The sequence below is a fragment of the Mesoplodon bidens genome (assembly GCF_964165515.1).
Source record: "Mesoplodon bidens genome assembly, chromosome: 1".
Taxonomy (NCBI): Eukaryota; Metazoa; Chordata; class Mammalia; order Artiodactyla; family Ziphiidae; genus Mesoplodon; species Mesoplodon bidens.
In genome coordinates, this window is record NC_138176.1 from 169720932 (window position 1) to 169733988 (window position 13057).

At 36.5% G+C, this 13057-nt stretch overlaps 1 protein-coding gene across 2 annotated transcripts in view; it reads left to right on the forward strand.

The window, feature by feature from the left end:
• The window catches only part of MICU1 (mitochondrial calcium uptake 1), a 207493-nt gene that overhangs the window by 135066 nt on the left and 59370 nt on the right, over positions 1-13057 (forward strand). The window contains exon 8 of one of the 2 annotated variants that reach the window (XM_081224206.1): positions 3012-3209. The exons of the other annotated variant lie outside the window; for it this stretch is intronic. Within the exon in view, the coding sequence (XP_081080332.1) occupies positions 3012-3209 (198 nt within the window). The remainder of the gene's footprint in view (positions 1-3011; positions 3210-13057) is intronic. 2 annotated transcript variants of the gene reach the window in all.

A 13057-nucleotide genomic window follows, 5' to 3' on the forward strand; every position in this document is an offset into this window, starting at 1 on the left:
GGCTTCTCTTGTTGCAGAGCACAGGCTCTAGGCGCACGGGCTTCAGTAGTTGTGGCATGTGGGCTCAGTAGTTGTGGCTCACGGGCTCTAGAGCTCAGGCTCAGTAGTTGTGGCTCACGGGCTTAGTTGCTCCACGGAGGGTGGGATCTTCCCGGACCAGGGCTTGAACCCATGTCCCCAGCATTGGCAGACAGATTCTTAACCACTGTGCCACCAGGGAAGCCCCCACATCCTTTTCTTTAACCCATTTCATAGCAGATCATAAAACAGAACTAACCTAGCAAAAGATATTTTTTAAGAAATCTCATAACTGTTTGGGCTACATTCACCCGAGGCTGTGACAGAAATGTTTTTTTAGTATGAAAGTATGAGTTGTGAGACAGAAGAAAGGGAATGAAATTTCCACATACACTCTTCAGCACCACACTTTTGAAGCTAACATACACATTTCCACCATAGGAAAGGTATAAGCTGCAGTATTATAGCACAGACAAAATTTAAATCATGACAGGTCTTGACGTTGATGCTCAATACTGGTTCACTGCTATTGGAAAATTCTTCAGTTCTCACACCCAGGCAGAGAAAATGAATTGTGTATTGCCTTCAGATAGAAGCAGCACTGTACTGATTATCCTGTATTTCAATTTAATGTCTAAAAAACTTCAACTGAAATAATTTTAAAATCCATTGTATACCTATCTTTCAAGTCTCCGTGTGCATGAAAAACAAATGTCAAGAAACCTTATTTACATGATAAAACATGAACCCAGAAAAAAATCATAATCAGAAGCATTTATGATATTAACCTAGAGTTATAAGGAGACTTAGAGACAGTGATCTCTAACGGTGAACTTTTCCAATGAGAAAACTAAGGCCCAAAGAAGTTAAATGAACTGCATAAATTGTGCTTTCACTGCAGAGCAACAGAATTAGACCCTGTGTGTCCTGATTCCCCATCTTGTGTCTTTCCATTATACTGCTTTTACCTTTTAGAGCCAGAGACTTTTAAATTGTGTTAAATAAGTCTTTTTATGGTCATAGCTAATAAATAAAACAAATAAAAGACATTTAACCAGGGAAATCCATTGTTACAAATCTTAGGTTTTTAAGTATTATGATTTTCTAATTTGGCAATTTAAAAATCATTATCCACAAGGCTATATATATTATTTATTTATATAATATACCTTTATTATCTATCCTTATATATCACAATTTTAATTATTCTGAATAGTTATTTTAGCTTGTGAAGAGGTAGAAAAGATTGCAGGAACTTGTGAAAAAAATGCTATATCAATCATAGACTTGCCACAAAAAGCTCATTTTATATAGTTAGGCCATGGTTGCTAATCCCTCAAATTATTCTTTCTCAAAAGCTCATTTATTTTTTTTATTTATTTTTTATTTTTTTAAACATCTTTATTGGAGTATAATTGCTTTACAATGTTGTGTTAGTTTCTGCTTTATAACAAAGTGAATCAGCTATACATATACATATATCACCATATCTCCTCCCTCTTGAGTCTCCCTCCCATCCTCCCTATCCCACCCCTCTAGGTGGTCACAAAGCACTGAGCTGATCTCCCTGTGCTATGCAGCTGCTTCCCACTAGCTATCTATTTTACATTTGGTAGTGTATATATGTCCATGCCACTCTCTCACTTCGTCCCAGCTTACCCTTCCCCCTCCCCGTGTCCTCAATTCCACTGTCTATGTCTGCGTCTTTATTCCTGTCCCGCCCCTAGGTTCTTCAGAACCATTTTTTTTTTTTTAGATTCCATATATATGTGTTAGCATACAGTATTTGTTTTTCTCTTTCTGACTTACACTTCACTCTGTATGACAGTCTCTGGGTCCATCCACCTCACTACAAATAACTCAGTTTTGTTTCGTTTTATGGCTGAGTAATATTCCATTGTATATATGTGCCACATCTTCTTTATCCATTCATCTGTCGATGGACACTTAGGTTGCTTCTATGTCCTGGCTATTGTAAATAGAGCTGCAATGAACATTGTGGTACATGACTCTTTTTGAATTATGGTTTCTCAGGGTATATGCCCAGTAGTGGGATTGCTGGGTCATATGGTAGTTCTATTTTTAGTGTTTTAAAGAACCTCCATACTGTTCTCCATAGTGACTATATCAATTTACATTCCCACCAACAGTGCAAGAGTGTTCCCTTTTCTCCACACCCTTTCCAGCATTTATTGTTTATAGATCTTTTGATGATGGCCATTCTGACTGGTGTGAGGTGATACCTCATTGTAGTTTTGATTTGCATTTCTCTGATGATTAGTGATGTTGAGCATCCTTTCATGTGTTTGTTGGCAATCTGCATATCTTCTTTGGAAAAATGTCTATTTAGGTCTTCTGCCCATTTTTGGATTGGGTTGTTTGTTTTCAAAAGCTCATTTAAAACTTCTCAAAGATTAAGCTAATTCCCCATCTTCTCTTGGAGAATTACTTCATACCAACTTTATGTTTCACATTATCATTCTAATAAATGTGTTATCTCAATATCTGTGTGATATCAAGTATTTTCCTATAGCTATACCGCCTCTCATCACAACTGGAGAGTCAGTAGTGAGAAGTGTGAAATTTTTTAAAGTCTCCTGAGATATGGAAGGTATTACTGTGAGGTTGATGGTTATTCTAATGTTGTGTGTGAGGTTTTGAGCCTAAAACAAATGCATACTTTTTTCTAAAGAGAGATTTTAAAAGGCATCCCAATTATAAAGGTGTCAAGCATGTGTGTTAGAATACCAGTTCAATTATTTGCTAGCTACTTGACCTCAAGCAAGTTATTTAGCAGTGTACCTCAAATTCCTCATCTGTAAAATGAGAATAATCATGGGGCTTATCTCATAGGACTGTTGTGAGCATTAAAAGAGAGCATTGTAGCTCAGTGTAGGCAAACAGTAAGCAGTCGATAGTCAGTTACTAGTCTTACTTTTCCATATTTTCCACCTTGTAATGTTTTTCTGGATGGGGGTTTGCTTCTCCATTAGGTTCAGAGCATCATTCGCTCCCAAACCAGCATGGGAATGCGTCACAGAGATCGTTCTACAACTGGTAACACCCTCAAGTCTGGCTTGTGTTCAGCCCTCACAACCTACTTTTTTGGAGCTGATCTCAAGGGGAAGCTGACAATCAAAAACTTCCTTGAATTTCAGCGTAAACTTCAGCACGATGTTCTGAAGCTGGAAGTAGGTATTCCTTGGACTTCAGGGCACTGTCCATCATGTATGGACGTAGAGCTGCTGGGTTGGAAGGGGCCTGCACTATAAGTATTCTTTCAATCTACCTCCAACCATGAGAACTGATTGGTTTGAGCCTTATCAGTGATCTACTGATAAGCCTGACAGCAGGTAGGAAATAATATGTCTTACAATATGTTGGTTCTGGGACTAAAAGCCAAAAAAGTCTAAATTGAAAATCTTAGTTGTCTTTGAATACTCAGCTTGAGGAAAAAGAAGTTCAGGGGTCAGAGCAGTTCTCAGCCTGAGCATGTATGTTTATTGTGTAGAAGGCACCAAAGGGGTAAGGAGAGGGGGATAATAAGGAGCTCTTTCTATGAAAGTTTACAAAGGTAGTAACAGCTGGAAACACAAAATGTCAGAAATAAAAATATATGTGCTCAGAGTTACAAAGGTGTCATACTGGGTTTGGGGATGTACTTTTCCACTTAAAGTTTAGACCATCGTGGTGTTCAGTTCCTGGACACAACTCTGTAAGAGCATTACCTTTTTCTGTGTGTGTGCTTGTTGAATTAAGTATGTTTGGGGTTAATTGGCTGCTGAATCTGTTCAGTTCAAAACGTTCATTAAATGCCTTCTATATGCACTTTAGTCTGGAGACAAAAAAATGAAGTCTGATTTCTTCTGATTATTAAAAATTCCCTTATGCTGGTGTTCCTCAACCTCTGTTTTTGGTTAACATATGCCCTGCCTTAATGTTACTTGAAATTTCAAAACATTAAATACTATGACTAAAAACACATAAAAGTATTGGAGAAAAGCACTGCTTTGTTTTTAAACTCTGAATATTACTTCTCTATCTGCTCTCCCATTTTTCCCTGGAGATTCTAATATACTACTCCCACCTCTTCCACCCACTTCCCTCAGTTGAGACAGTTTGAAAAATCACAACTGAATTCCCATTACTGATAAGAACACTTTAATATTCATTCTCTAGGAGAGAAACAGAAGAATAAATCATACTAAAAATCAGATCTAACTTTGGAATGTGCTTTTGTACTGTTTTTTTGGGAAATGGTATAATTAATATTCAAGGAACTTACCTCAAAATAATGGTTTTCCACAATTCAGCCTCCTTCAGGAGGCTCTTGTAGACCTTATAATACATGGTAAGTACTATATATTTATTATATATATAGTGCAGGGGGCACAAAACTTTACCTCTACCCTCCTAGGGTCTCCACCCGGGCCTGAGTCTTAAATTGACATAAGACAGATTAACAGGAGAAAAGTATACAGATTTTTACACATACATGAGAATCCCCATAGGAAAATGAAGACCCAAAAGAGTGGCTGGGCCTAATTGTTTATATACTAAGTTGAGCAAAGAGAGGCAACTTAGCTTTGTGAAGTTTGCATTCTTATCACCAGAAAAGGGGAGTCAAAGTCGAGAGTAATTTGTACAAACAGATCTTGTTAAAATAATTCTTATCTTCCTTTAGTCCCCCATATATTTTAGTTACTTGTCCACAGTTGCCTGTCTTTGTTTCTTTCCTGGTAGTATAAGGAGGACATCTTTCACATGGGAGTTTCACTTCTGGCTTTGAGGAGTCCAACAGTTTTTGTGTTAGAGTTGGTATGTACCAGGATTCTAGACATATGTCTTAATATGCATACCTGTAATGGTCTTCTTTGGAAGCGTTATAACATAATCTAGGAGTGTAAATTATTTAACATTAATTATGAATTACAATTTAACATATAGTATACATCCATCAAATGTAGTTAGAGAATAAAGCACAAGCTAGAATGGTACTTTTAACAAACTTTAAACAACAATACAGGGTCATCAGAGCATGGAGCAGATGCCTGCTTCACCACAATCTAGCCTGACACTCATTCCTGGATGGAGTCTCCAGAGATAGAGCATGGGACTTTTATCTTTTATCCTGAGATGTTATAGAGCTTAAAGCCCACTAACATATTGTGTAGATTGCCAATGAATGTTGTAAAGCAGATAAATGTAGAATGTTATAAAGCAGATTAGGGATTTCATACATGTATACCTGCACATAACCTACACCCAAATGCAGAAGAAAAGAGATCTAAAAGAGTATATCTAAGATATTTATTCTAGAAAGCCCTCTTGTATTTGACATTGACTTGGATCATCTGTAGGCTTTGGGCCAAGACATACCAAGACTGTTCTGTTTGACAATCAGCAATTCCTCCTGTAAGGGAACCAATAGACTCTTTTGTGAAAGAACCCAGCCTAAAATGTAATAAATATTCTATTTATTACATAAATTTTTATTAATCCTGAGTCCTTTCTATATAATACACAAGTTCAGTGAATAAGTGCCTTCTTATCAGGAAGCCCCATATTTAAAGTTTCATCAATCAGTACTATGTCTTCCCAACTAGATGTGTAATTCTTTGAGGAGGTGTGAATAGCAGAAGGAGCAAAGGCTTTGGTGTACTCATAATGAGACCTTGGTTAAAATTTTCTTTCTGCCACTTACTGGCTATCTGACATTCGATGAGGTATTTATTCTCTCAAAGCCTATATCCTCATTTATACAACACGGTGATGATTAAGTGAGATGATGTTTCTTATAGGCTGAATTGTGTCTTCCCCCAGAATTGCTATGTTGAATCTCAACCCCCAGTCTGGAGATAGGGCCTTTAAAGATGTGATTACGTTAAAATGAGGCTATTAGGGTGAGCCCTAATCCAGTCTTACTGGTAGCCTTATAAGGAGAGGAAATTTGGACACACAAAGAGACACAGGCACCAGGGGTGTACGTACACAGAGGGACAACCATGTGAAGAGACAGCAGGAGGACAGCCAACTGCAAGCCAAGGAGAGAGGTCTCAGAGGAAACCGACACTGCCTACACCTTGTTCTTGGGCTTCCAGCCTCCAGGACTGTGAAAAAATAAATTTCTGCTATTTGTCACCCAGTTGGTAGTGTTTTATTATGGCAGCCCTAGTGAACTAACACAGTGGTGCATGCCTAAAACACTTGGCATGTACTATGCCTTTAACAGATACTTTCACCTTCTTTTGTATACCCTCTGCCCTTTAGTATGACAGTTGGCATGTAGTAGACACGTAAACAGGTCATCTCAGATGAATGACTGAAAGGCCTTACTTTCATTTTGAAATATTTTTCTGATAAAACATCTAGAAAATGGAAGCAGTTTTTGTTTTTGTGAAACACTTTTAATTTTACTTTTCAAAGTTTCGGTAATTTATCCCCTCACTGAATATGAAATATAATATCATCACAGCCAAGAGGAAAATAGGAATGATTAACAGTATCTTAGCTTTCGTATGGGTTTTATAGTTCCATCATTCTTTCTGTTTATCTCTTACCAGTTTTATTTCACTGCTTACTTATCTACTTTAAAATTTTGGATCGAGGAGACTTATAGCTCCATTTGGTTATTTCTATCTTTCTCACCACAATAGCTTTGAGACTGAAGAGAACACTATTTATCTGTCAATTTTAATTTCCACAGTGGTTAGGGAAGGGGAAAAAGTCCATGAACATTTATCAAATGCCTACTATGAGCCAGGCATTGTACAGATATTACATGCCTTCTTTATTTTAGTTCTCGCCAACCCTATTGGGTTTGGCGGTATTATACTGGTGTTACAGAGGAAGAAACTGAAATTCAACAAGATAAAAGTTGCAAAGCTATTAAATGGTACAACCAGGATTCCAACTCACTCTTGCAGACTAAACTCTTTTCTATTCATCATCTAATTATTATTACTTTTAGTCTGAGATGAGGTTTCTGTACCTGACTTATTTAGAGCTCTAAAGAAAAACAAAACGTTCTGAAATTTAGAAACAAACAAAAGTCTTGAATATTTATAGTCTCCCTTCTTCAGCACCATGTTTTTCCAGTTCCTTTGCCCTTCAAGTTGAATGTTATGACTGAGAAGAAATACAGTGTTCTTCTGTGTTGATAAGATACTACCTAAACTAGCCGTTTAGTTTCTTTTCATAACAATCATTAACTTGTTAGATTTTTTTAGAGTGTTCTAATGCTCTTATCTCTGGTCATATTTGTTTTATTCTACCCTTATGTCTTTATTTGGGAACTCAAAAAGCATGGGTTTGAAAGAATGACTTAAGAATGCACAGTTTTATAAGAAAAGATAAGTCAATAATGGTGAAATACCTTTGTGTTTAAGACTGTTGGGAAAAGGAGTTATAATGACTTGGAATAAAATTATGAACTATTTAATTAAATACTTAAATTTTCATATGCATATAAGAGCCACATATACATGCATTTTAATAAATCATAATGGCTTAATGTCAAAAAAAGAATGCACAGTTTTTAAAAAAATCCCTTTTGAAGTTATTAAAAATTCCATCTAAGTCTCCCAAGAACTATTTAGCTGAGTTCCTTGGAGACAGGTGCCAAGTCTAATTTCAGTTAATATATTCATTGATTTCTTGAGGACTACAGCAAGTAGGATGTCAGTCAAAAATGAAAGGTAATACAGAACTCTTTGAAAGATTATGATTAATTTTAATTTGGGGGGAGGAGAAAAAGGAGCTGTCATTATATCAAAGAAAAGCAAAAACTAATTTATACAAGAAGGAAGAAACCAACTCCAGAATACGCAACAAGGAAACTGAAAGAGTATCATCTAATGGAATTCCAATCTGTAGCATGATCTTTTTTATTAGTTTTGGGGGTTTGCATGCTTATTGCATAACCAACAATTATCACATTTTAAGATGGAATGAGTATCAATAATCTGAAAGTAAATTAGATGTAGTTCAAAGGGTAACAGTAACTGTCTTACATTCCCAGTCTTAAAGAAAAAAAATATTGAAGTTAACTAGATTTGTTCAGTCAGAAAGAAAGATAACAGGGAAACATAAAGAACTATGGTAATTATTCCCATCTGCCAATAAGAGTAGAGCAAAAAATTGAGGGTTAATTTAATTTAAATATTAAGGAACTCAATATTAAGGAATTCCAGAATCACCTACCCTTTAGATCATTAGGCTGACATCTTTGTACTCATCTCTTTATAAAGTACTAAAGTTGAATTAAATCTTTCTTGTTCCGATACAGAGGGCCATATTGAAAGACAAACTTCAGCTCTTTTCTTGGCTGAAAGATTGTGGGAAAGGAGACCAGAATGCTTTCAACCAAACACTCAACCAAACACTTTCTGGAACTAGAACACTCTTGGCAGAGCAGATTTCTTTTTATCTTAATATCCTGTTTTGGGTTTTTTTTCCCCTGGGAAACTGACTCTTATTATGTAAACTTAAAGATGAGAGTTGACTTTGATTTAATTAAATCTAAGAAACAAAATGTGATATGTTCATTGGGTTTCTATTAGTTTTATTCTTCCACTTTTGCCTCTACAAAGCAGAATGTGGATAGTAATAAATCTATAGTTTCTTATTCCATCCTTAGATGTTTTCAGCTTGAATTTTCCAAAAGTCATTAAAAGGGTTATTAAAGAGTACTTGTCTCTTTTAGGGATTTATAATTTTAAGGAGCCAAGTACATGTTTAAAGGTTTAAAAAAAAAACCTTTATTATTATCTTAATAACCTTGTTTTAAACCTAGTCTTTCTTTGCCTGGGACACCAAGGGACTTTTTAGGAGATAATCATCACTTTAAAAAATAGAAATATAGGGACTTCCCTGGTGGTCCAGTGGGTAAGACTCCGTGCTCCAAATGCAGGGGGCCCAGGTTCAATCCCTGGTCGGGGAACTAGATCCCGCATGCATGCCACAACTAAGAGTTTGCATGCCACAACTAAGGAATCTGCATTGCCACAACTAAGAATTCCACATGCCACAACTAAAGCTCCCGCATGCCGCAATGAAGATCCCACATGCCTCAACTAAGACCCGGCACAGCTTAAATAAATAAATTAATTAAATATTTTTTTAAAATAGAAATATATAAAAATAATAGAATAAAAATTTAATTGCCCTCAATAATTCCTTATAAATCATTCACCCATGACTTGATGTCAACACTTTTTAAAGCTAATTCTGCTTCTCTCTGTACCACATTGTCAGGTAGGTTCAAAGTCTTGCCCTGATGAAACCAAGTTAGCTCTCAGGGTGAGTTACATATATCTTCTCATTAAAAGAAGATATGTAACACCCAAAACCAAACTCATTTAACTTGCAATTCCCTTTACACCCTGTAGCTCAAGTTTGCTATCATTTGTGGCTTATAGGTAGAATCAGACTGGAAATACTATACATGGTAGAATGTCCATGGTGATATAAAGCTCCTTTGATGTTGTAAATGTAACCTTGACAATTATTCTGTAAAAACTATACAAAACAGTGCTTTTTTGTTTCATATTTTTTGGAGAATGAAGGGAAAAGTTGAGTGATACTTTGTTGCTTAAAATACATAATCTAGGCGTGATTTTTAAAAGGCATTAATTAGTACTTCTGAATCTGACCTTTCAGATTGGTCATTAAAGTGCAGAAAACTGTTAGAGATTGATACTTTTTTTTTTGATTTGCAGATAGTGTTGCAATTCCAAAGTCAATATGTTAGTCATACCTTTTATCATACTTGGCAATCACCAGGATTTTCCTGTTGTCAAATATCTCTAATTTACATTCTAAGTTAATTTTAAACTGGCTACAAGAAAAAAAGGGCTCATAAATAAATCATGAAAATCGGATCTTTCTCTGAGGGAAATTTTTCCTCAGTCTATCATTCAAATAGTCTTATCAACCATTTTTTAGTAGAACACAAATGCTTCTCAATTTATGAATGAGCTGTGTACCAGCATATCAAAAGTTCATAGGTCAACTCTTTGGAATTCAGAATACAGTGATAATTTTTTTAGTCTTACAGCAGAATATTTAATTTACAATATAGTTGAATGCGATACACTAAAATGAAAAGTAGTATGAAAGAAGATGATCCTGCATGTATAATCTGTGTTTAATCTGTGCCTACTCTTCTAGACACAACAGTCTGTGGGTGTAGACCTCTAGCAGTACCAAGCATTTTAACAATAATTTGAGAACATATTACCTAATAAAAATACTAGCCAACATGTCTTGAGAGTTCACCATAAGCCAAGCACTATTCTAAGTGCTTTATGTACATTATTTCCTGTAATCTTCACAACACTATGAGGTTGGTATTATTATTATCCACATTTAACAAACGAGAAAACTAAGGCACAAAGAAGTGAAGTAACTTGCCCAGGGTCTCTCACATAATAAAGGAGGAGCTGAGATTTGATTCTAGGCAGTCTGCCTCTAGAATCTGCTCTGTTTTTTTTAATTGAAGTATAGTTAATTTACAATGCTGTTAGTTTCAAGTATACAGAAAAGTGATTCAGTTATACATATATACATACAAATATATATTATTTTTTAGACTTTTTTTTACATCTTTATTGGAGTATAATTGCTTTACAATGGTGTGTTAGTTTCTGCTTTATAACAAAGTGAATCAGTTATACATATACATATGTTCCCATATCTCTTCCCTCTTGCGTGTCCCTCCCTCCCACCCTCCCTATCCCACCCCTCTAGGTGGTCACAAAGCACCGAGCTGATCTCCCTGTGCTATGTGGCTGCTTCCCACTAGCTATCTATTTTACGTTTGGTAGTGTATATATGTCCATGCCACTCTCTCACTTTATCACAGCTTACCCTTCCCCTCCCCATATCCTCAAGTTCATTCTCTAGTAGCTCGGTGTCCTTATTCCCGTCTTACCCCTAGGTTCTTCATGACATTTTTTTTTCTTAGGTTCCATATATATGTGTTAGCATACAGTATTTGTTTTTCTCTTTCTGACTTACTTCACTCTGTATGACAGACTCTAGGTCCATCCAACTCACTACAAGTAACTCAATTTCATTTCTTTTTATGGCTGAATAATATTCCATTGTATATATGCGTCACATCTTCTTTATCCATTCATCCGATGATGGACATTTAGGTTGCTTCCATGTCCTGGCTATTGTAAATACAGCTGCAATGAACATTGTGGTACATGACTCTTTTTGAATTATGGTTTTCTCAGGGTATATGCCCAGTACTGGGATTGCTGGGTCATATGGTAGTTCTATTTGTAGTTTTTTAAGGAACCTCCATACTGTTCTCCATAGTGGCTGTACCAATTCACATTCCCACCAGCAGTGCAAGAGTGTTCCGTTTTCTCCACACCCTCTCCAGCATTTATTGTTTCTAGATTTTTTGATGATGGCCATTCTGACTGGTGTGAGATGATATCTCATTGTAGTTTTTTTTTTTTTTTTTTTTTTTTGCGGTACGCGGGCCTCTCAGTGTTGTGGCCTCTCCCGTCGCGGAGCACAGGCTCCGGACGCGCAGGCTCAGCGGCCATGGCTCACGGGCCCAGCCGCTCCGCAGCATGTGGGATCCTCCCGGACCGGGGCACGAACCCGTGTCCCCTGCATCGGCAGGCGGACTCTCAACCACTCCGCCACCAGGGAAGCCCTCATTGTAGTTTTGATTTGCATTTCTCTAATGATTAATGACGTTGAGCATCCTTTCATGTGTTTGTTGGCAGTCTGTATATCTTCTGTGGAGAAATGTCTATTTAGGTCTTCTGCCCATTTTTGGATTGGGTTGTTTGTTTTTTTGTTATTGAGCTGAATGAGCTGCTTATAAATTTTGGAGATTAATCCTTTGTCAGTTGCTTCATTTGCAAATATTTTCTCCCATTCTGAGGGTTGTCTTTTGGTCTTGTTTATGGTTTCCTTTGCTGTGCAAAAGCTTTTAAGTTTCATTAGGTCCCATGTGTTTATTTTTGTCTTTATTTCCATTTCTCTAGGAGGTGGGTCCAAAAGGATCTTGCTGTGATTTATGTCATAGAGTGTTCTGCCTATGTTTTCCTCTAAGAGTTTGATAGTGTCTGGCCTTACATTTAGGTCTTTAATCCATTTTGAGCTTATTTTTGTGTATGGTGTTAGGGAGTGATCTAATCTCATACTTTTACATGTCCCTGTCCAGTTTTCCCAGCACCACTTATTGAAGAGACTGTCCTTTCTCCACTGTACATTCCTGCCTCCTTTATCAAAGATAAGGTGACCATATGTGCGTGGGTTTATCTCTGGGCTTTCTATCCTGTTCCACTGATCTATATTTCTGTTTTTGTGCCAGTACCATACTGTCTTGATTACTGTAGCTTTGTAGTATAGTCTGCAGTCAGGGAGCCTGATTCCTCCAGCTCCATTTTTCGTTCTCAAGATTCCTTTGGCTATTCGGGGTCTTTTGTGTTTCCATACAAATTGTGAAATTTTTTGTTCTAGTTCTGTGAAAAATGCCAGTGGTAGTTTGATAGGGATTGCATTGAATCTGTAGATTGCTTTGGGTAGTAGAGTCATTTTCACAATGTTGCTTCTTCCAGTCCAAGAACATGGTATATCTCTCCATCTATTTGTATCATCTTTAATTTCTTTCATCAGTGTCTTATAATTTTCTGCATACAGGTCTTTTGTCTCCTTAGGTAGGTTTATTCCTAGATATTTTATTCTTTTTGTTGCAGTGGTAAATGGGAGTGTTTTCTTGATTTGACTTTCAGATTCTTCATCATTAGTGTATAGGAATGCCAGAGATTTCTGTGCATTAATTTTGTATCCTGCTACTTTACCAAATTCATTGATTAGCTCTATTAGTTTTCTGGTAGCATCTTTAGGATTCTCTATGTATAGTATCATGTCATCTGCAAACAATGACAGCTTTACTTCTTTTCCGATTTGGATTCCTTTTATTTCCTTGTCTTCTCTGATTGCTGTGGCTAAAACTTCCAAAACTATGTTGAATAAGAGTGGTGAGAGTGGGCAACCTTGTCTTGTT